The sequence below is a fragment of the Neodiprion pinetum genome, chromosome 5 (genome assembly GCF_021155775.2).
Source record: "Neodiprion pinetum isolate iyNeoPine1 chromosome 5, iyNeoPine1.2, whole genome shotgun sequence".
Taxonomy (NCBI): domain Eukaryota; kingdom Metazoa; phylum Arthropoda; class Insecta; order Hymenoptera; family Diprionidae; genus Neodiprion; species Neodiprion pinetum.
This window is the reverse complement of record NC_060236.1, coordinates 9,841,395-9,867,344: the sequence shown is the minus strand read 5'-3', so window position 1 is coordinate 9,867,344 and position 25,950 is coordinate 9,841,395. Positions and strand designations below refer to the sequence as shown.

The window sequence follows — 25,950 nt, the reverse complement described above, 5'->3', positions numbered from 1 at the left end:
AGTTATTGAACATCGAATTGAGATTCTTTTGTCCGCTTAGCCACACGGCTTAACCTTAGCGATTTTGCAAGGGTGTTCGGAGAATTCTGCAGATTTTTAATAGCCCGTAGTGATTTTTGCAGTCGTTTGAGATTGTCTAGGGATATCTAGTGATTTTTCATTGCCGATGTTTTTTTTCACTCTACCATGAGGCAGGTGTCCCGTCATTCGAAATCAACACGGAAAAGAGCCTCCGATAACTAAAGCGTAATAATTTTCCGTTAGAAGCGTCGACGAAATTTTACTAACATCCGAACAAGTTTGATTACAGTTTTTGCTACCGACCGTCGGTAATTTACATTGCCTCAAGTATCTTCACTGGTGGAGTTTTATGGTTGGTCGTTTAACATGAGTACAAGTGAGGGCTCTTCTATGACTAAAAAATATTTGTGAAAAATAAATGACTGTAGTTTTTTTTTGGTCGTTGCAATGTGAATTTGTCTTTACGATCTAACTATTGTGTAGATTGTTCGTCAATTTTTCGACGAATATTGGAGATTTCTGAGTTTGTAATATCTAGGGATTTCTAGAGATTTTTTAATACTAATATAGCGATATGTTTTACTCGACACTTGGCAACACTGCACGGAAGTGAGGAAAAAGTTGGATTTTGATTAGCGGAAGCTCTCGGTTTTACCCATGAAAAATCGAAATCACAGCAGTGGTTGTGTATCCTGTTATGCATAAACATGGGCATGTATTACACGGTACATTGTGAGTCAAACTTTGCGATTCGAGAAAATTGGGCTTTTCGCTCAGAGCGGAAAACAAGTATCATGTACGCTAGCTGTTCAATATTCGGGGAACATCCTCGGTTCTGATTTAATAACATAGAAACCCGAAGCTTCACAATAGCCAGGCGGATACCAGCGTCGCTGAGAATCGTGAGCTAAAATCACTTCCGCTGACACTACAAGGCTCATTAGTCTCCAGCCATAATGCGTTTAACTCTGTTCACAAAGGAACCGCATTATTAACACATTTTACAATCAGAATTTCGGATAATATTCGAGAAATTTGAGATATTAGGTACTCGAAAATTTAGGCAAACGATCGAGACTCTGGAAGAAAAATGGACCAAATTGACTAGCCGCAAGTTCAGATAAGTGAGGTTTAGTTTTTCATTTACTTCAAAAGTATTTCATCGTTGATTCAGGCTTTTGAGACTAGCGGTAAGATCTTATTACTTGTCGAATCCTAATTTATGGAGAATATTCGTTGCTGAATCGAATCTCTGTATAAGTTGCCAAAATTAAGTTTTTAATAACATTAACACCTTTTCTATATAAAGTATAAATTTATTAATTATAATCTGTAATAATTTTGCATAAAATGTTTTCTTGATTAACTGATTGTGAGGTGACGAAGAAAGACACATTTATGTCATAGAGTTTGTAGTGAATTTGAATTATTTATCGACAAAGTGATCAAAAATTGTTCACAGTAAAAAAGAATTGGCCAAATGAATGTTTAGTTGCTGCGGTTGAACACCAGTTGACGTAGCTGAAAATTTCTCATAGTAAATATATCAATGATTTAATCAACTAATGTTTACTTGCAGCGGCTAAATTTTTGTCTCTGATTTATTTGACTGAACTGATTTTTTTTTGCAAGTTGACATCGAGAAGCCGTCCATTTTTGGCGAGTTTGAAATAGTAAAGTTTAAAAACATGATTGCTTCAAAATTAATAACAACGCGAATTTTTTAGTAAACTTTTGCTAACGAATACAAGTTCTGTGGATATACATTCAAATTCCGATTTAATTAAACTTCATTACCACACAGAGTGAGTTAATTGATACATCCGAAATTCTAAGTGAACAAGAATTTAACTGAAAAGTCATACTGCGAGTTTGGCCTTTTGTTTACAATCACGTGCCAATAATGCAAATAAAATGTGAATATAAAAAGTACCTTTAACGTAAAAAAGGCTCGTAGCCGAATAATTTTTATTTTACTTTACACATTATACATAATAACGTATCAAAAACATCGAGAATCGGTGCGGATATGAGATAAATTTTAACGCTCGTCCGTTGTAAACGCATTTTGCCTTACGATACGATCCGCGATTCAACTCTACAGAATTCGTTCATCCAGTAGCTCTAGTATGTGATACGGGAATGGGTAGAACGCGGAAATAAGGAAGTAGCATAAAGACGGAACCAGTTTATGACGGGCGAAGTAGTAAAACCCCTTTATGGGCGAACGCGTCGTTCGAAATCCTCGAGACTCGCTATGCCTTCGTTGCAAATTGGTCGAGTTATACAGGAATAGTTAGTTACCTACAGGTACAAGTGGCTACGCTAATTTTGAAACGGGTAATTTTTGTCTACAAGTCAGTTAGGTTGGCAACGCCGAATCGGTCCGCAGCGCCACCGGCGGCCGGCCGCGAAACAGGCTCAATCTCTGTAAAGATAACATAACCCGTGATCGTAGAATTTTTGATATTTAGGTTAGATTTTGCGGTCGTGGGTGATGTTATTTTTGTAAATATTGAGTCTGTTTCGCGGCCGGAAAAATTTCATTTGTCACAGTGACTAGAAAAAGTCAGTAAAACATTCAGTAACCGTTTTGCGCTATCGTCGATCCTTTTTCGATTAAATTTTCGCAACAGTTACAAGAAAATATAGCAACAATGATCGTAATGAGAAAGAATAGTAACGGATACTAGAATTTCCAGTAACAGCTAGAAAACTAATTTTCATGTTATACCTAAAACTATATTTTTCGACTGCGGTAAAAAATGAAAATAATCAAGGACTGAGCGTTAACCGGAACTAAAAATTTCTATCAGTGTGCGGTCTGATTCGGCATTGCCAACGTCACCGACCCGTCGAATAAATTAACCAGCTCCGAATCACTGCGTTGAAGTGTACACCTGTATTTTCATCGATTGATTTTTGAAATGATTGAAAACCAAGTTTCAACAAGTTGTACAATGCCACAATCACGTCGTTCTTTTATCTTACCCTATTCCATCGTTTCGCCCCTGTTCTACCATTCCTACCATCCCACAAAAGCTTGAAATGCAAAGGTGCTTTTCCGTTCCTGGAGTTAGAAATTTGTATTTTCAGATCTAGAGAATTACGTCCAACCATCTTCAGACGGACGCCTGTATTTACGCGTGTGATAAATTTTCGTTCACCGATATCTGATTGTGTTTAATGGGTTTTGAGTAAACGTATTACATCGCATCGAACAAATCGGCAATTTTTTCCGTTACGGAATAATGCTGTTCGGCTTTCCGAACTTTTGGTTATCCAAACGGTACCTGGTTCCAATTAAATCGTATAATCAACGTTCTGCTATAACCGAACAACGCGAGGTTTTAGGACTGGACATTTTCATGCTTCTTTTGTTTCAACCCTCTACCTAATTTCTGGGACAGACAGAGAATAAAATTTATTGAAAAAAGCTTTTACTCGAAATAATATTGCGGGTACATGGATGTAACGAAACACCAACGAAAATTTGAGAAAATTCGATTAATTGTAAGTTACTGTCTGAAAATGGTATCGAATTTCGTAAAAATTAGGAGAATAAAGTAAAATTTATTCTATCGCTGTGTAGAATCAATTATTCAAAATCTAAATCCCTGTATTGATCCTTGGAGTTTGAATTGCTTCAATTTTTCTACTGCGCTTTTACCTTACTGGCACCCAGTATTTATTATCAAAATATACCGTCTCTCGCCTTATAGTCGAACGATTGATCTGGAAAGAAAATATGACGGACACTTCCTCACATGAATGGCACATAAGCGGGCAGTAAAATCGTTGCACCGTGATGAACAATATCGCCTCGTAGATTTTTACCGACGACTCGATTTTATACTTTCACTGTGCGACCCTTAAACCTCTTTTCACTTTTACTTCTTCTCGGTAACGATAATCAAGTAAAATTGTTTTTAAAAGCTGCCAGAAGACTATCCCGTTGAGTTAATTCAGTTACGAGTCACATTTCAAATGGAATACAAGAATCCGGTATATTTTCACATTTTTTTTTTTTTTTTCAGCACTCCAATGTCAATATCTTTGGTGTTGCGCGTGATCGAAAGCTCGTAAACATGGCAAAACTGTCCCGCAGGATGATCTTCAAGCTCTCGTATCTTCGATCCTATTCATCGCACCGGGTCCTGATAGAGCTTGTGTCAAAGCTAATGTATTTTGCCTTCGAAACGCGTATCTAAGTACGAAGTAATGAATCACACGCTTCGCGTATAGAACGTGTTTATCCAGGGTGGTCACATGTTTTTTGTAAAAAAAAATTCTACGACCTTTCCCGGTTTTCCACGACTTGAAACGCAATTTTTCCCTGACATTTTATCCAGTTTCATTGAGTTACCAAGTCCTAAATCGTTCAGCTTATTACCTCTACATTCTATTTAAATTCAATTGGAATTAAAGAAACATTTCTTACGTTCAAGTAAGACAAAAATAGGGGCAATAATGACAATTCAGTAAAAAGCACAAGCGAATTCCGGGCGACGCAATGATATCGAAATTAAAAAAAAAAATTAGGGGAAAGCCATTTTATTTTGCCTCCGCGAAAGATGTAAATTTGTCACCTAAAAAAAATTACTCCCGATTCCAGTAAAAAAAAAACTGATGTGTGTACAGATTTGTCAATTACCAAAATAAAAATGTGAAAAGTAAATAATTACTACTCGATATTCGAGCATATAAATCTTTTTCGAAATCTCTATTTGTACCAAATCTTACCCTGTGTTTGTACGGACAGAGAATTGAGATTGTTAAAATTTCTCACAGTTGAACACTTGAATTTTTTAACGATATAGCGAGAACGAGTGTAATTTTAGGTGGAAATTATCCATTCCAATTAAAACGTGCACACTATAGACACGGAGGTGGAAAAACACTAATGAGAGGCTATCGCGAGTGAATATTTCTCTGAAATCGTAAATTTGTTAAGTAATTATGAATGTCTCGTAACTTCACTCAGCTTTAAGGTCTGTTTCAAAGGGGTTTCCACTGCTATTACTGTAAATCTTGTTATTTGAGAAGAAGAAAAAGCTACAAAGGGTCCTCTAATTATTTCGAAACAAAGTCATACCTACTTACAATTAGATACTTATAACCAGGCGTCGTCTTGTGCGCTGTTAGAAATAATTTAAGAAAATGTGAATTTTTTTTTTGTACTTAAAATATACTTCAAAGTTTTTCTGCTTTTTTGCGCATTTCTGTTTTCATAATTAGCATATTTGTGTCAATTAACTGAAACGCGTAAAATCAAGAGATCAATTTAATAGAAATTCTGAAATATTGACAAATTTTTAGACGTTCAAAAATCACCTTACGAATTATAAGACTGACGTTAAAATTGTTGTTACTCGTCAAAAGTTGGGGTAATAATTTGATCGACGCCCAAGTTTAGTCACACTTGACGTCGAAATCCAATCGATTCAATAGACTATAACAAATTGTCAACAAATAAAGATGTCGAATAGATTAGGTAAATAGATTTAATATTTGAGCTAGTAAAATATTCAAAAAAATTTACAATCCCTATATCTCGTCCTAAATGATAATTAGAATCGGATCAAAAATAATAGAGTTTATTCATTTTATATTTTCTGATCTTGTGTTGTTCGAATTTCCTCACAGATTCATTTTCATCACGTAGAAGGTATTTCGTTTCATTTATGCTCACTATCATTGGCGCAAATAACATTATCGAAGATTTTTAAAACAGTTTTTTTTTCATCTCCCTCAATCCGTGAAAGATCGAAGACGAGAGAAACGATTTCAATTCGTTCAAAGTAAATGATTTATCTTTTACGATCGAGTAACAAAACTAGACTTAATCTGGAAAACGGCCTTGTTCGAAAATAAAAAAAAAAACCTACATGTTGGGAAATCGAAATTTCACCAGAGGAACTTCGTTAATGTAACGAAACATGAAAAAATAAAATCAATATTTTCAAATTTGAAAACGAGTTTGTTGAACTTGCGACGATAAATTGCATACCTGACTATTCAAATTCTGCTTCATTTAATTACTCGCAGCGTAAGATTTACCGAAAGAATTTGGCGAAAGAATGATTTTCCAAAAATGTATCGTTATTTTTTAACAAGGCGTCTACACGCAAGCTTGTAGAAACATATTCGTGACAGTCACCGTCCGTATTTCTAATCACCGCAACGGTTGTTTCACAACGTAATTAAAGCACACTCGGTGTAATTGATCTCGGATGAAAAGCTTCGACCAATATCATACGTACGTACGAACAGCCGGGCAGAAATGGGTCGCGATATTGCGGCTCACGGATTCGCGAGTCTATAATCGAATGAATCGATCGTACATCAATCGAGAAGTCCGTTTGTTATTAGGACTCCGATAACGAGGGACTTTCGAATTGATTAATAACTACGCGTGACCAATAAAATGTATCATTCTCACGTACAATTCCCGTCAGCAGTGACGTAGCCGAGAAAATCCATCGATCACGAAAGCTCGGTATTCGAGCAATTTTCTACAATTTAGGCATAAATTGGAAGAGAGTAGCTACGCGATCGAGTTCGAGTGAAAATTACGTCCGGCTTTCAGAATTCGCTTTGTAAATTACAGATGTAATTGGGCGAATTCTGGATTTAGTTTCTTTGATTTTTTTTTTTTCTTTTTGTTTCACCTTTTTTTAGAAAAAACAGACGCGAGATTAAACGGTTGATTTAACCGCGATTTGTACTGAAAAAGATTTTTCGCACGAATCTGGTTTATTGGAAGGTGAGAAAACTTTGTTGGCTGTCGAAAATTGTTGAAGTTCTGAAATCTAGTGGTGCAACGATAATTTCATTACTCACGCTTCGTTTGCATAATTTCAACTCGCACAAATCTCGCTACTGCTAGTTAGCTAGTTAGATCAAAGACATATTCTAGTGGATATCTAACCTCGGGCTGCTACGTTGCAAAGTTACAGAGCAATCATCCGGGATATACGTTTAATTATGATTGGCACATACCGTGTACTTTGTAATATGATTGGAGAAAATCGATATAACGCGACTTGGAATTTATTATGTTTATGAAAAATTTCAGAGTAACTAAAAAGATCCATTTTTCTTCACCGTGACGTAAATAACAGCTAAACTTTGTTAAGCTCGACGCAAGGAATTGTCAAAGTTCGACTATCGATCCTGAACCAGATATTCCATCAAAGTTATGAAAACTGTTTTTCTTTGAATCGAACAACAATAACTCCAGTTTTTCTTCGGATCGCGAAGGTTTCGCGACAATTATCTTCTACAAAAATAACGATATCGAATTATCATAACACCATCAGCCGATGAACCGTAATCCACAATCTTGTTTCACCCCTTAGCTTATTTCAAATCGGCGAACGTAAACTGCGAGGAAACTGCGAACTCGAAGAGGAAATGAAGAAAAAGAAGAAAGGAAAATCCCTCGACTTGGTGATTTAAGAAGATTCAATTTGAGAGTCACGTTTTGTTTACCCGAGAGTCTGATTTCCTTTTAAATCCTCCTGAATAAAACAGTCGCGTGAAAAAAAAAGGGGGGTTGAAAAATTGGCTGATTTTCTTTATCATCCCTTCTCTCGAGCGCCACACCGACTCAGACGGGGATTTATTCGATAAATCAGGACCAGAAGCTCCTTCGCCAACGATGCCCGGAGCTTACATCCTACGCCTCATAAACTACGCATCCATAAATCAAAGCTCCTAATGCATTCGATGGACACACAAACCGTTTTGTAATTACCATCGCGTAGCAATCCGGTAAGGTACCAGCGAATTCCGATCGCGGTTCGAAATAAATCTTGAATTTCTTCGCGTTGCAAAATGTGGACAAAGATTTTTTTGTTATTTATTTATCCGCGGTAGAGGCACATTAATACGGTTTGACAGTTGAACAGGATTCATTTGAAAATAGTTTATAACGTATTTGTTTCAGTGTTCGGTCCGCCGTTTTAAACAAAAAGTACGAAAAGTTTTTGCTGATATCTCGACTCTGGTTGCTTTGACAAAAAAAAATTCCATCATCATTTTCGAAGATAATTTAACTACTCACATGACCGTATCCTTAATCCAGTAGAAACAAAATGTTATCCCGATGTAAAATAGTCCAAAGTTCCTGTATTCAGAACACGTAAGAAGCCAGAGAAAAGCTGAAGCTCGGATGTTTGTTATGAAAATTAAGAAAACCGTTTACTGTGTAGCTTTTTGTTATCAATGTTTGCAGAATTATCTCCTATGATCTAGTTGAAAATTCATTTTTCAGTGGAAACAAAACTGAAAGAATGGAAATTAATTAATCTACAGTCAAACGCAAATGGAACATTGCAAATTGCAATTCTTTTTCAAATTGTATAGTCGAGTATGGTTCTTACTGGTTTTGGGATTAGCAAGTGTTCACTCTCAAGGAAAAACAGCGCTCATACCCAACATATATTTCTTGAAATGCATATTTCGACACGTTGTTTGAGACCATTTTATTTCCTCTAATTAACCGTAACAGAAATCAGTTTTTGGATTTCGAAAAGTTCGATTTCGTATCTTCATTCAACGCCGTGGATCGAATTTGCAAAAAAAAAACTGTCCTAGAATTAAAACCAGATGCGGAAGAAAAATTTTGTCCAAAATAATTTTCGTAATTCGAGTGTAAAAAATTTATCCAACCGTGATTCGGATTTCATCTTTCTATTTTCATTCGGGAACTTGACTCGACATTACGACAATAACGCGGCAATTTTGTTTTTCGGAGTTTGAATAAGCATTGGAATAGAATTTCAGGGTGTGATCGATTTTTGTTTACCTCGTGTAAACTTTGAGATGTAAGACGCTGAAGACGCGAGGCGAAAACCGTTCAAAGTTTACACAAATACGGATACTCGACTGAGAAAAAGTCGGATAGACGTACCTTGGTCGTAAATTTTGACCAAGAGGCGTGAAAAAACGCCATGCAATTGAGATTGGAAACGTACCGCAACTCGGCACGCTTCCTGAAGTATATTCGAACGTATAAAATTTATCTAAAATCGATAGGTACAAACTTCAATCTAAGACTCGGATGTTTCCACGCCTTATTTCTCCGAGTATCCAAAATCCCAGCTCGAGAATAGGAAACGTACCGTAATTTATGCGGGTGAATAAATTTCCGATAAATTTTCAAATAACAATTCCAACAACAAGAAGTAACATTCGGCGATGAAACATAAACACGTCAAGGTTTACCGAGATTTCACATTTATTTTAGTTTTCCCTCTTCTACTTATTGTGTCGAATTTTTTCATTCTCTTCGCAAATGGCGGTCCGTAGATTCAGACAATTGACAACGCGTGTTCGTCTCTTTACTTCCGGTGCGAAAGTAACGCGGAAAAACTTAATCCTGAGACAGAGATATTCCCAAGTATCCACAATAATGAAAATAAGAAAATCGAGGAGAGGAAATATCGAATGCTGAAAAATTCGAAAGTCTATTTTATAGAATTTAAAAATCTAAAACGTCCAAGTGCAGAAAAGACATAGATGCATTTTCAAATTCCAAGTAATAGATTTTCGCGATATTCTCACCCGTCGAATTATTTTACGAATAACACACATCTGACATTAATTTACAATTGTTCGAAAGCCTTTTTAAATTGTGGATCGACGATTATATGTTTGAATAATTTTTTAGTACATCTCTCGCCAATAATTCTACTCTAATGTCGACTTCTAGCCAGAAATTACGTCGTTTATTAATACAACAATTTCTTACAGACAAATAAAATCAAAAAAATCAAAAACACATAATTTCGCATAAAAGTTGCTGATATGTAAGTCTGTGACTTAAAATTTTCCAGTGCGAGAAGCACTGAAATATGTAACAATAATTGTCACAGTTGCGCGCCTGAAGCTTTGTACGCATCACTGAATAATCGAAAGATTATAATCCGTGTATTAAATTGTCCCGACGATACGATCCAATAAATCAATTCGTTCGAGAGTTTGCCGCTTAAAGTAACAAGCAATTACTGTTCTAGTTTGCAGCCAGATGTTCTCAGACTTTGTTTTTTTTTTTTTTTTTGCTTTCGCCCCGCAAATAGAATCGTATTAAAAAAAGAAAACTGTTCGCCAAGTTTCGAATCATAAATTCAACTCCAAACGCGTTATATTTGCCTAGACATATAATAGGTATTTTCTAAAAAAAAAAAATTAAACTCGGGATAATACCTGCTGGGTTTAATCTAAGGTGCAGGGTGTGAATTTCACAAGGGGTGAAAATGCCCGCATAAATTTTTTAACATTAAAACTCTTTAAGCCTCCGTGAATATAAATTATGACGTATGCGCACATCGTTTAATAACGATATAATATACCTTTAATTGACCAGGTTTGTGACTCCACTGAAAAAGGTTCGTTCCTATAATTTACGAAGGGATCAAAATTACAATTGTTTCTGTATTATTATTTTGTTTTTTCAATTTTTTTTTTTTCGAGGGATTACAGACGAATATAAAACGGCTGAAAAAGACCGCATATTGAGAATTTATGTCTCGACAAACAAATTATTTGATTCAATTTGGATTCAATTTATTCTAAAGTATGTAGATCAAGCTGTGATTAACGCACTTTTTATTTGAATCAAGTAATAGAAAGCATTGTTACATACAATAACGTCAATCGTTTTGTTTGATATCTGAATAAAGGGTTAAATCGATTTACTTCAAATTTGAAGACAGCATTTTTCGATAGCTCATTCTGCCTGCCACGATCCAAAATGTTTCTTTTCGCCAAAATGGTAAGAATTTGAAATGAACGTTCGTATTTTCATTCTAAACTTGCGACTTTGTTTTATTCAACTAGCAAAAGAGAAAAATATCACTATCAAAAAATTGGCATCGTGGGAAAAAAAGATAAACTCTACAAGCATCTCAAACTTTAGATATCGTGGGCGCCGTAAAACAGTTTATTGTTAATAACAATGCTTTCGGTAAATCGATTCCATCTAAAAAACAAAAAAAAAATAAAAATTATCAACCGAAGCTTGATCTACATATTTTTGAATAAAACAAATCTCAATCGAATGAAATGATTATTATGTCGAGATATGAATACCCAAATATTTGCCCACTTTTTCATCGGTCTATTCTTATTTACACCCCCTTGAAATGGTATATCAGGTTTTGAAAGTTAAAAGATCGATACAGTGGAATGATTTCTTTCGAAAAATGTTCATTTGTAAAGGCGAGAACACTTGATAATCAAAATATCGAAATATATGTTTCAGAATACGACGGTACGAAAAAATTAGATGTATATAACACATCGCATGCATGCATTATGACCCTCTTAAACGTTTCACAGCAATATAAACGATGTTCAATCGGCCGAAAAGCTACTCATTCAACGTTTTATTTTTTTTTTTCTTTTGCTTTCATTATTATCATGTTTTTTTTTTTTGTTTTACTTCGTGCAAAAACCTGCAGTAGAGCAGTCCAAGCTTAATCTAGCGAAACCTGATGAACTATCCTCCCAATGAGCAACTTGCTGCATGAATTATTAACGGTTATGACTACGTAATGGCTCGCGGGATGCGTAAAGCTCTTTGTCCACTCTGCAAGCTCACTGGGGTAGATCACCTCTGAATGAACGCTTTTTATCACATAAAAAGGAGAAAAAAAAAAAAAACAAACAAACTCATCTCTTTGTACGAATTAAAACGAATATATGGGTATACGTGTGAAATGAAAATATTAGCGATGAATATTTTCGAGTTTGAATTTCATCGGTTTTCAGTTCACTTCGATTGATCTACTAAAATCGTATCAATTATCGGGACGAAGACGACGCGCGTAAAACAATACTTTCGAATTCAAATATTGTCATTCGTGTACGTCAATTTGTAATTTAATTTTCACCGTGAAGAAGAAAGGAAGAAGAAAAAAAAAACAAAAAATAACAAAGAGAAAAGAAAGAAGAAAATACTCTCGTGGAATGGTAAATAGTCACATGGTCATACGGACGTTACGCAATTGGAATATTGAACAAGATAAGTATAAAAGCATATATTGCCGTACAAAGATGATATATATTTTCAATTGAAACACAATGATAACATTAATACTGACTTCGTGTATTATACTTGCGGATAATAATAATATATATATTAATTATATATATTTATTGTAGTTGAAACAGATTGTGTTGATCAAATGATTTCCTTATACAGCTTACGCGTGTACTTGAACGCGATACAGATTTAGTGCGACTTACTTGCATATTTTCAATCACTAATCTACCATATTGTAATTATATATATATATATATATATATATATAGAGAGAAAAAAAAGATTCGTCAAATCCGCCAAACGTACGAACTGTTCAGTCGAGAAAAATGTATCTTTCTCCAAAACTTCAGAATCGCATCAATTACATCGAGTTTCATTCGTTAATAATGATATTATTATAATATTTTTTTGAATCACATGAAATTTAGTTTACATAACGCGAGAATGTTTTACGCGTTTTTCCGTGCTTGTTTTCCGGAAAAAAAAGTATCCGTTTCTACGACGGTCTAGTGAGTCTGCGAATGCGCATGCGCGGAGTACCGAAAAGACAATTGTCAAGCCTGTGCGCACGCGCAGTCGCAACCAAATCTGACATTACGCGATCCTAACCTCAATTTCGTGAAAAACCGCGTAGCATACTCTTGTTGTATAAAAAAATCGCGGGCAACAAGGAGGCAACGGTCTTTTCGCCTCCCTTGTTTGCAATATTCTTCTTCGGCTCACCCACGACTAATATTGCAAAATTACGCTCACCCCGAAAAAACCAAGTTTGCCTCCCTGTTACACAATGTGCTATTCCACGTTAAAATAATACTCGTTTAGTATGTTTGGCTGACTCAGATAAATATCTTTTCTCTCTTTGTAGATAAGTATACATTGGGGTACTTGTAATTTTTCTTTTCTTTTTATATATGACGACGCACAGGTTATACAGATTAAAGTTTCTATATTACAGCCATACGCTAAAGTATTTATACAGCTATGTATGTACGTTGATATTATGCAGTTTAACTAGATGAAGTATTAAAAATGTGCAAGCAAAGTGCTAATTGTACGACATCGTGTTATTATAATATATCAAAAGGCCTAATTTCAATTTACATCTACTCAGCTACTCTGCAATACCATATTGTTTAAATATACAAAATATCTCAGCGTTTTTACAGACGCACATGATAATACTTAATACGTCAAATGATAAATTCACGCTACAACGAAATATTGAACTCTAAGGAAAAAGAAAATTTAACCAACAAGATATCGAAATACCGAATCTCTGCATACTTGACTTGCGTTACAGATTCGTCAGTCTTTGGGTCGAAACCCCTCTCGTCAATATAGAGATTCGATAATCTCACGTTTTATGCGATTGATGTACGATCCAAGTTAGAAAAAAAAAAAAACACGAGGATGATTAAGATGCAAATGGAAATTTCAAAGTCACTGAAAATCTCTTGTTCAATTTCAAGGAATTAAAACTCATTAATTGTCACTTGTTTCCGATATTTTATCACAAAGGAAAACATTTTTTAGCAATACTTTTTACTATAATATTGTAAAACCTAATCACCGAATGATATTTCTTTTCGCTGGTAAAAAAAATTTAATAAAAAAATGTTGAACAATCACAGTGACGAGACAGTTTGAAAACTTTAGAAACCAGTAGTGACAAAGAAAATTGTCTAGTATATGGTGAAAGGTAAAAAAAAAAAATGTTGGCGAATTCAGTCTTCGGTTGGAAAATATGATTTTGTTTAAATAATAAGTAAAAACTCTGCAATATCTTAGCATTCAGTGAAAGTTTTCATTACAAATTGATTGTATATTTTATTAAAACCTAAAGTAGAAAAAAAATTATAAGATAGTCGAGGGAAGAGTTGAAATTCAAATTTTTGAATATCTAGCACTGAGAGATAATTGAAATTTCGTTTTTCCTACAACCACCTTAAATTTATTTCTTGAATTCAAATGTTCGTACCATCAGGCTAAAATGTTTTTCAGCTCAATGAAAAGTCTGAATTATACCAATATATAAACGTTTAACGCAAAAAATGACCGCGAATAAGATTCTATGCAAAAACTTATAGATTTTCAACTTTGCATTTTCGTTATTTTGATTATGATTGTTTCTTCGTGATTTCGATAATTTCCACAAGTACTTACAGTGACGAGAAGAAAAATACAGAAAAAATCTGTCGCACAACGTTTTCGGGTTTTCATTATTGGCGTTTTGATTCAACATTGGGAACTAATTATTTCATCTAAATTAAGCCATCCGTGAAATGACTAATCCATACGCAATGCAAATTTTGAGATATGCTGATGCGTAATGAAATGGAAATCGTTTTTTTTTTCCCTTACAGATGCCATTTGCGTATTGTTTGAAAATTTTCACACCTTCATTTTCTTGAATATGCAAACATCATTTGCATACATAGTACATACATCGGGAATTAACTGCGTCAAATAAATTCCGAGCATAACAGTGTGACTTGTTTTTTTCTTCGTCAAAGAATGTTTGATGATTTTCAAAGTCCAAAATCATACGTGACACGAAAAAAGGAGACGGTCGTATATTTCGTGGGTACGGTAAAAAAAAAAAAATCGACAGTTTTCAAAAATTTATTGCATTCATTCGGACATAGTAGGGTAAAAATTTATTAATTTCTAGCTATTTTCAATTAAAACAAGAAATGCAAATAAGAATGTCGAATACAAAATTGGTTGTAAAATTGTCTCTGTTGTTGGAAATTACATAAAAAAAAAAAAGACTTAGGTACTTGATTAATTTACACATTCAAGAAACTGAAGATGTGCGGGTTTTTAGGATACGGTGCATTTTTTTTTTTTTTTTTCACCGTTCACCTGAGCAATTGAAAAACAAAAAGACGTAGTGCAATCTACAGTTGTTTTGTTTCCTTTTTTCTTCCATCAAACTTTACACTTGTTAGTCGAGCAAAGCCATTTTCATTATGCATGAATTCAGACTTCGATTTATTCAATTATTTGTTTATTTATTTCTCAATGTCTGTTATATAATATCAATGACTGTTGGTATTATTATTATTATTTTTTTTTTTTCTTTCGCATCATATATGGATACAGTACGTGAGTGATTTCTGGTACACAATCATACGTTTAGTACAGTAAATACATAATTACATTAACAAAGAAATACAGAGTTTCAAAAAAAAAACGTATCCCCGTCGTTAGTTTATAAGCTTGTGTTTGAAAAAAATTTCGCAGGTATACCAAATATACAATAATTATTTATACGAGGGTGAATTCAATTAAGAGGATAAAAGTAACCGCGGAGTTGATAAGATTAACGTAAATCAACAGATTATTCGTTAACAATTTCTGAATTACGAATTTACGGTTCACAATTCAATTGATTCAATAATCAACCGTAACTCACTGGCGGAGGCACAAAGAAAAATATGAAAAATTCCCATACCAGAGGTCAACGTTAGGAAGAACAAAAATACGGTGTTTATTTTCTTACGCATAATATATATATATGCATGTATGTGTGTGTGTGTGTGTGTGTATGTATATATTAAAAGGCTACAAAAAACAAGCTTGAAATAGGAACATTTCTATTATCGCACATCATAGCACTACATAATAATAATACTTATGTAATAACTGAATTTCATACGACACGCGTACGGTGATGGATAAAATAATAGTAATAATAACAGTAGTAATAATAATAGCAATAATAAGAATAATAATAAAACTTGTAAAAATCTACTCAATTTTGATGAAATATTATGGCAAAATTGAAAAAAAAAAAAAATATAACATACAAACAAAAAAGATCTACTGCATAGTGTAAAGAAGATGGTGACCATGACGCTTGATTATTCAAACCTACATGCACGGTAGGATGCGTATTAAAATATACATTCCAAATCAAATGTAATAATATTATTTATACATGTATATTGTATCTATGTACGTATGAATAATTTTTTTTTTTTTTTTATACATATACACAGTTATTGATATATGTAGGTATAATTATATTATTTACGGGTATATAAATGTGTATTATATGTTCGAGAATTGAAAAGGATAAATACGGATTTTCTAGGTCTGTTAAAAGCAATATTAATCCTGACACGTCAGCCTCGTTAATTATTATAATAGGTATGCAAGAAATGTAGAACGTGAAAAAAAAATTTTTTTTTTTTTCAAATTAAATAAAATAATAAAAATAACGTACAACGCAAAAGGAACAAAAACTCGTAGTTACTTTTTTACGATATCTAACCTAAAATTCGTAGAATCTATCGAACGACGTGTTATTTAACATTGATTCATCTGATTAACCCCCGATGGAAGTGATTTTGTTTTTTCTTTGTCTTTGTTTCAATTCCAGCATCGTACTGTTTATTGCCATTATTTCAAGTTTCCTGCAATTTACTTCCCATTTCTCTGCGTTGATATTATACCTTTTTTTTTTTCAAATCTTGTTCAGATTTCCTTGCAAATTTTTTACATAAATTTCACAATTCTTCACTAACTCGCATTATAAAAAAAGTTTCACCATCAGGGGCTGAACGTGAACATGTTGCCCATATGTTTTCTATTTGTTTAGAAGAAAATTAGACTGTGATCGGTACACGTTTTAATAATTGCTATTTCTTTTTACTATTTTTCTATGTATACGTACGAAATTTTTTTTGCATTTTGGGTTGAACGAAAGCAAAATCTTTGCAATAAGTACGTGGATAAAGCTATATTATTTATACTAGCTCCAGAATTTAGACATAATTCAAATATAACGACAATTCGGTAATTTAAATCCGAAGAACATTGACTCGACCAACATGCGTCAAATTTTTCATCTGCAATTCGATTTAATGATTGTTCATTACCTCACTTATCCATTAATTTTTTACCCTCGATATTCCCAAATTTATCCTGAATCATACCGTAAGTACTCAAATGTCAGATTTTCCAACCCTCCCATAAATGCAAAATAATTATTTCGCGCATAATTACGTACGTAATCGGAGAGAATAATTAATAATTATCTAGCCCAGAAACAGACGTATCTACGCAGTTCAATATGCACGTCAGTCTCACTTAATCTAGTACTTTATCGTTACCTTTCATCAGTATTAATATTAACGTATATATGTTCTATTATTATCGTTATTGTTATCATTAGTATTATTATTATTATTATAGTATTATTTATCAATTTTTCATTATTATTATCGTGGTTTGCAATTACAATCAAAGTTATTGTTATTATTATCATTATTATTATTATTATTATCAGTAGTAGTAGTACTAATAGTAGTAGTAGTGGTAGTAGTAGTAGTAGTAGGAGTAGTAGTAGTAGTAGTAGTATTAATGTTGTTATAATAATCATTCTTATTAGGAGTAAAAGATAGTATTTGACAACTCGTCAAAATTTTATTGATGTAAGTGATATAATTTGAATTACGGTTAAATTACCTCGTTCATACTCAATTATATTTGAATAAATATTATGATTATTTATTTGTTTATTCATTTTATTTTATTTCATTATTCATGTAATCATGTGTTTATCAAATAGCTGCTGACTATCAATTTGAAAATAAGAAAAGTCATCAACGATGAGCGTACGTTTTCGAAACTGCTAATAATTATTTACACAATGTTGTTTCTTTTTTTGTTTTTTTTCTTTCTTTTTTTTTTTTTTTGCTTTTTCTTTTCGAAATATTCATTATTTCGAGTGCTACACAGATCCGAATCACTACGATCTATCTACATAGATAGATGGCTATACCGAATCCTTACATGAGAATAAAAAACAATGGTTTTGTTGAATGATCGAAATTATCGTTTCGCAAAAATAAATTTTCAACGAATAATTTTGATACAGAGTACCGGTAAGAGATCACTATATATCTTTTAATTGTAATTAATATTTACTTCTATTATTTATTTGTTCATTCATTCATGCATTTTTATTTCTAAGTTCTATCTTATATTTTTTATATATATATATTTTTTTTTTCCCTACTTCGTATCATCTCACGCTTTTTCTATTCTTCTGTTGTTTTTCTCTCTTTCGTACCAAGAGTTCTTCTTGAAAGGACTTGCTCGAAGCGCGCGCGATTCAACTTGCTCAATTTTGATTGGCTGACATCCGTGCTCGCAGCCTGAAGCAAACCTTCGCGACACGATGAAATTCCCTAGAATCGGTCGGTTGACAAGTAAGAGTCAACCATAACCTCTCACAGCGCCGCCGCGATCCGCTACGCATCCGTCACTCGCGGTTACAATGCTAGTAACATTTTTACGAAGTTGGCTACGCCCATAAACTAGACGAGATTGACAAGCAGGGTAAAGATTACGTAATTTCACTTTTCACATTTCCCAACATCCAAGCAATCTGATTGGTTTGCAAAGCTTAGTCAACGAATCGGAATTCTTCGATGGTGAAAAATGTGAAAATTGAAATGACATAATCGACCCCTTGGTCCTTTTAAGAAAAACTCTCGGTATATCATCGTTAGTAAAATCATCAAGTATGAGCAAAAGTGAATTCAAAATATCTATCTTTCTGCCAAGATCGGATATTTAGAAATGAAAAAATTATTCATTCTCGCATTGGAACATGGAATAGGTGAAATTTTTTTTTCTTCTTCAAATTACTTATTACTTACAAATTATATGTATATGTACCACCGACTTGAAAACGCTGTACCCCTATATATATAATACCGTACAGATTTATTTTTCTTAATTAGTCAATAAGGCCTACTAATAAAACTGATATATATTTATATATATATATATATATATATAAATACATAAGTATATATACATATGTATATATGTGTATATATAATATCTTATACGCTTCGCCGAATCGTGTGGCATAATTCAGTCTCACAACTATACAATACAGTACATGTAAACAGCGCTTTTCTTATCATTGATCGATGAAAGAATACTTAAAAAATAAATACCTAAATAACAATAACGAATGACGTGATATTATGATATATTTGTTCTTCGCTATAGTATATATATAATGATGTGATCATCGGAAAAATGATACCTACTTCTTGTCATTAGGAATTTGCTCAACACAATTTGTTCGTCGCATCAGAGTATCGACGAAACATGTTTTCATTATTTTTTTTACTTCTTCATTATTATTACTGCTGATTGACTAGAGTACAAACGAATTTTTCATGTTTTTTCCCCTCTTTTTTCTTTTCTTTTTTCCCTTCTTTGCGTCATCGATGACAATTGGTGATTTGAAATTTGTAAATCTTAACGCTACTATGCGTACAACGCATGAAAATAATGAACTACGAGCAGCGAGTTAATTGGGTGAATAACTTCTAAAGCGAATACAAATCGATGAAAAATTTACATATATACATGTATATAACACATAAATTGAGAGTGGTGATATATAATGCTGGTTTGTTAATTGAAACATAAATAAGTGATACGAAATCGTTAGAAAGCACAACGTTTCTATAGAAAACAATTAAACTTCAGACAGACATTTTCGTATCTGAAATAGTCGAAGAATTCAAGTTTTGATTTTGAGATAAAATTTTTTTTAGTCTCTCACAGTCTCAGCCTTGCGCCTTATCGATAAATTCATTAGAAATGTCGATATTTTGAATCAGGAATAAAATCAAATCGGTGATCCGATCGAACGATAAAATTCGATTAAATTCAGTGATTTAAGATTATCGTACGTGTTTAACAAATTTCACGTATAAATTGTATTAACGAAACGGTTTCTATTGCGTTAAGTAAAATTGTATTGCGCAAAAAATTAATATTATCATTTCATTACTATTATTATTTGTTTTGCATTTCGTAGATATAAATATAGAAAGTGTCTTTCATTCCGAGCGTAACGATAATTATTCTCGTCGTCAAGCATTCGCCATTATTCAGATTTTTTTTACCATTCGTAAGATACCCAGCAAAGAAAATCTTTTCAATGGTAAAAATGAACCTTCGTGAAATACCAGTCTTGATTAAGATTCAACACCATTTGAGAATAACGCCGTGTCTTGGAACTCAAGGCACAGACAATATGTATAACAGTATATTGTATGTATGTGAATTCTGTAATGTAATACAACTAGGTAACCGGTTTATAATGCCCAGCGAAGACCAGCCTGTCTATAATGAAGTCCATTATTTATTATAATCAAGTTCTGTAATGCACTTTTACTTTTAAGTAATTGCGGACCTCGAGCAATGGGTAGATGGTAAAAGTTGAAGATAAACGATCTATCTGTGAGTTCCGATAAGAAGTCTCAAAGAGTAGATATTACAAGAGAATAATACCAGACGGCTAAACATTAATGCGACGTAATTTTAATTAAGATTATTCCATAAAATTTCAGGCAGTAAATTGACAAACGTTCAAAGAACGAGATACGAATTTTAAGAAAGTTTCGATAAATTGACAGCATTGAAATTGTCGTAATAAGTAATTCAGAACTGTCGTCAAAATGCATAGATTTGACAAACGATTGATACGAAATTAGTCATAAACCAATACTCGAGGCTTGGCCAATGTAACACTGCTTGGTAAATGTATAACAATATTTATAATATGATATGCAACATTTATAATCTAATCTTATTCGTTTACTAATAGTCAGTAATGCTGGGCATCCATGAGTAGATATTGTAACTGAAACTTGTTTTTCTTTCTTCAGTTTTGATTAACATTTAAAACGGGTATCTGTTTCTTTTCTTCCAATATTATTACATAATATTAAATTGGTTTTGAAGACGAAGAAAAGGAAAAAGAAAAGAACAAAAAAAAAAACAAAAAACTCAAACGAAAAACACAACATCGCATTGCTTACCAATGTAGTAACAGCTGATAATAAAGAAAAAACAAAAAACCTTTTCCTTCTATTGTATAATATCATTGATTAATTAATCTGTGTAGGTCGCAGTTGTTGCGACTTCTCACTGCTATTGTAAACTTGTTGTATGTAAATATATTATATATAATAATAATATATAGCTGCATCTGTTAAGTAATTTGATTGTATGTGAGGTAAAGAGCCTGTTTAATATTGGTTATCTTTTCTTTTTTCTGTTTTTTTTTTTTTTCTTTCTTTCTTTTTTTTTCTTTTTCAATCGGTATCCCTTAAGGCATCGCCAAGCCCTAATAAATGAGCTAATAGGCACGTTTGCTAGAGTCCATTGCCCTAAGATATACCTATATATGGAACTATTGTCATCTGTAAAATATAATTATAAAAGATCCTGAGTTGTACTGTGTGGTACTATGGCTATGGAACCGCATAAAATGGCTGAATGCCGCTTCCCTTCTGCTCGCTTTACAACTTCAAAAAACATAAGTGCCAAATACACGTAAACGAATCGTTATCGAAAAATGGAAAGCGAATCGACTTGTAAACATTTTCATCAAATATTGGCTACAAAATTCCATTTTCTGTGTGTTTGTCTCTTATAAAAATCAAAAGAGGTTTAAAACGAACACGAGTGTTTGAAATACTTGTATTCTGTCTTATCGGCAAATGTAATTATTAGTTTTGAAAACAATCCATTTTATATACTCCGGTAATATTGGAAGTAATTTTTAACGCTATTACCGTTTGTCGTAAAAATTGATTATCTGTATTCTTTCGATTAATTTCCTTATTTCATCCAATCGCTCGATCGATCTTCAAGATTCTACAAGCGTGTTACGCGCAGTTGAGTCGAAAATAAAAAAAAAAAGAAGAAGAATACTGTTTTGGTAACTTTTTGAAATAGAAGAACGCTAAGCATCGAGGCAGAAGAAAGGAGCGGCACAAAGGCATCCTACTGCATCGTTTAATTGAATTAGCTGCATTGTTGCAAATCACGGTATGTAGAATAACTGTTAATTAATAAGTATTATTTACTCTGTTGAGCTGCTGGATTGGCTGTATATTGTAATTGTATGCATGTGAAAAATAGTTTTATATCATGTTACGAGCTATATGTTATTGCACATTGCGCGCTGTAACCATAATATAATAATATTAAAGTAAATATAATTCTCTGTAAGAATATAATATTGTTGTAAATATCTGTAGTTTGTATAACACTGTATAGTAGCATTAAATGAAATAACAATTATCCGGTTGCGGAAAATATCAGTACGAGGTGGGGTGGCTTATCCACCTACGGGATTTTAGTCGCTCTCTCCCTTATATTTGGGTATAATAGACGTAAGCGTTCTTTTTCTAATTTCGATTATCAAACTTTACTCGTGTTATCTTACTTGTTTGTGCAAGTTTCAGATGAAATTAATCAATTTGTAATCTGGATTTATAAACCGACGAATGAAACGAATAAACTATTTTTAAACGTCTGGCTGAATTAGAAATTGAAAAGATATTTGATTTCAATGAGGTTAAAAAAAAAAAAAACAAAAAACCACGTTTACGTCTATTTACCGTATGCTGAATACCGAATTCAGCCAATACACAGTCACATAATTCCTACCTATCTTGTCGTTCGGTATGTTTTCTTTTTCTGTTTTTTTTTTTTTTTTTTTTTCGTCAACATTTTACACGTTTCCTACTGAATCACACGACGACTTAAAAAAGTATATAGTACAGGTAAGTATATATCGATATTGTTAATAAATTTCACAGTTTCTGTTCTTTTCGCTTCGTTCATTTCCTTCCGGTTTAGTTTAGTTGTTTGTTTTTTTTTCTTTCTTTCTTTCTTTCTTTCTTTGTTTCGTATTTCGTTTCCATTTCATTTTTTTTTTAAACTTTCTTTTTTTTTGCTTTAACTATATCACAAAATTATACTGGGCAATAAGAATGGATGTAAAATAAATATAACCTGAACATTAGTGATGCGTAGCATTGAATTGCTGCTGCATACCGGCAATAAAATGCTTTGAATCACCAATTTGAGCTACTTCCATCATGTACGAGCCGTCGGCTACCTGTGCCTGATAAACTCCTCTCGCCTTAGCGTCAACGCCAGGATTTCCACTAACGCCGGCGCCTGAGTTTGCGTTTGCGTTTGTATTTGAGCTCGTGCTCATTCCGCAGCCTCCTCCCTCTCCGGGAGGAAGCCGAGGAGGCAGAGAGGACGCGGTCAAACAAGGTTTTCCCTCCACCTGTCCCTGTCCCTGAACCTGAACCTGAACCTGAACCTGCCCCGTTCCCTGGCCTTGAGCTTTAGCTTGATGCTGGTAGATTTCCTCTTGTCGTTGCCTGTCTGCCATGCTGAGCTCGTGGAAGCTGACCAAATGTCGTTTCAGGTAGAGCTTGGTCTTGAATGGCTTGTTACATAGAGGGCATGTGACACTCTGAGGGTTGTGGATGAGGCGCATGTGCTGACGCAGGTTGGACAAGTTACTGTACATGCGGTTGCACACAGGACAGGGGCGCGGGTCCAACGAGTGCAGTTTACGCAGGTCAGCTGCAACACACACACAACTTGCTCTAACCGGTAGCAGCCCACAGCATAGCACGTTACCACAACATAGCACCACACCTCTTCTCTTTTACTCTTTTTTTTCTCTCTCTTTTTTTATGTAACTTTTTTTTTTTTTTCTTTCCATTTACTTTTCTTTTCACACCATACGATATCAAAATACCACCCACCACAGGACAGCAACAACCAGCAAACAGCCCTATTAGCGCTACCCAATTAAGTATATTGTGTGGTGCCTGATATTATTATTATTATTATTGTTGTTGTTGTTGTTGTTGTTGTTTTCATTATTATTATTATTATCACTACACTTATAGCAATGATTTTGATTTTGTTTTTGATTTTTGTTTAATCATGGTAATGTGAAGTGAGTTACCGATATACGATGTATATTCAACGGAGGAGATAAAAAAGAAACAAAAAGTGAGTTAACGTTTTGTTATCGACACGTCAGAGGTGAGAAGACTGGAGTCTTTAAAGCCATGTATGATCTAGTCGCACAATCGATATTTATGTCTAGAAGCTGACGGCAAAAAATGTATGCACGGCACGTTGAAATAATGACATTATTCCACAGCATCATTTCAAATCGTTTCAATTTTTCCAACCCATGGATGTTTCTGGTAGAAGATTCGAGTACGACAATCAGATTAGCTGAATTATTGTCTATAATGTAATTGCAGCAGTTTTTGGGAATATTATAATTTTATCTTTTCCTTTCATATTAGAAAGAGAAGAATCCTGGCTGACTTGTCTTACGATTCAACTCTTTATAATTGATCATGTTAAGCTTGAAAAGAAAAATGAATAGTAAAATATTTTATTCTTCCTGTATATATTGAGAAATGATTTTATAATAACGGTTATCGAAAGTTAATGCAAAAGTCTGAGAAAACATACACATATTTACGCTTGTCTGACCATTTTGTAAACCGCAATTTTGTTTTATCCATCATTAATGACAATATTTTCAAGAAATCATTGATATTATACAAAAAAAAAAACTACCAGTATTCACGTTTTGATTTGAGAGTGATGACATGCTTCAAAAATTATTTGTCGACTTGAAGTTATCAGTCTATTTCTACTATCAGACATGTCAAAATAAATCGTGGCGTCACAGCTACAAAGTCACTGATAAAATTCTTCTACCTTTCCACCATCCAAGGTACTCAGAATTTGCAAGCATTAAAATGTTCTGTATAATTATCGACTGAGTTAATATGATAATAATTTTAACAGATGTTGTTTTTCTCTTGAAATATAACAATATTGATTTTCTTGTGGAAGACTTGAGTGAATTGAAAGCAAATAATCGTAATTACCGATAAGCTGCTGCTTGAATATTTCTTGTATAATGTATTTGGATTGCCTATGTCGAAATAATATGCAAAGGAAAAAAATAAAATAACAATTTTGATCCTAAAGCTGACCACAAAAGTTTCATACATCATGTAGATTGCAAGAATGTATTAGGGTGCTTAAAAAAACGTAACTTTCTATAGTTACCCCTTTCGCGATTATTTGATAATGGATTTAAAAAAAAAAAAAAAAAAAGAAACCTACGACGAGACCTGATTAAACTGTATGTATTGCTATTATCAAACACAAAAGCATGATCGTAAGATGATAAACAGCATGAATTTGGACATTGAGTTTTGAGTACACCTGACATGTGGTTTTGCTTATGCTGATTTCTTTCTTTTTTTTTTTCTCAACTTGTCAAGCGAATAGCATTAATCAGCGTTGTATGTACAGCATTGCGGTATATGGATTTTTACAAAAAGCATGACAACAAAGAGATGTGAAGTAAAATTAGAAAACTGTATGAAAGGACATAAGGAAACAAAAAAAAAAAAAAAAAAAAAAACAAAACCAACAAAAACGATGAAGTGTAAAAAAAAAAAATAAAAAAAAAATGTAAAATATATTATGTACAAAGCATCAAGGAGTGGGACGTAGATAATTTTTAAAAATATTTACACACAGGATATTACGGTTGTTAATAATAAATCATCTTGGGTTATATAAAAACTTTCATACAACACAGCCGACTAGCTGCAAACTGCACTCGATGTGGACTTTGCCCGTTCTCCAGCCTCTTGAGTGTCAAATGTCTCCTACCGCCTACCAAGACCTACCGAGCTACACACGAGCTTACCATTTCAAACCGTCAAGACTCTTTTCTCCTTCCTTCTCTCTATTCACATTCGATACTTTGATGTAACGGCTAGGTTGTTGCTGTTTGTAATGGTGCTCGCACTACCGTATTATTGATTTCAAACTTCACTCACCCTGTTGCTCCTGGTTCAACTCAGCCCCGTGGGAGGGTCCTGCCATTCCTCCGTCCATTCCGCTTCCTGAAAAGTTACCAACTGGTTAAACTTGAACAGCTAAATCGATAATTCTGAAATTTTCAAAAT

At 33.4% G+C, this 25,950-nt stretch overlaps 1 protein-coding gene across 3 annotated transcripts in view; it reads right to left on the bottom strand.

Annotated features, from left to right (window-relative positions):
• The window catches only part of LOC124220514 (protein bric-a-brac 2), a 111,978-nt gene that overhangs the window by 81,380 nt on the left and 4,648 nt on the right, over positions 1-25,950 (bottom strand). For 2 of the 3 annotated variants that reach the window (XM_046629534.2, XM_046629536.2), the window contains exon 5: positions 25,822-25,887. In XM_046629534.2, the coding sequence (XP_046485490.2) occupies positions 25,822-25,887 (66 nt within the window). Of the gene's footprint in view, positions 1-22,596; positions 23,513-25,821; positions 25,888-25,950 lie in introns of those variants that run through there. The other variant, XM_046629535.2, reaches the window with a different exon arrangement.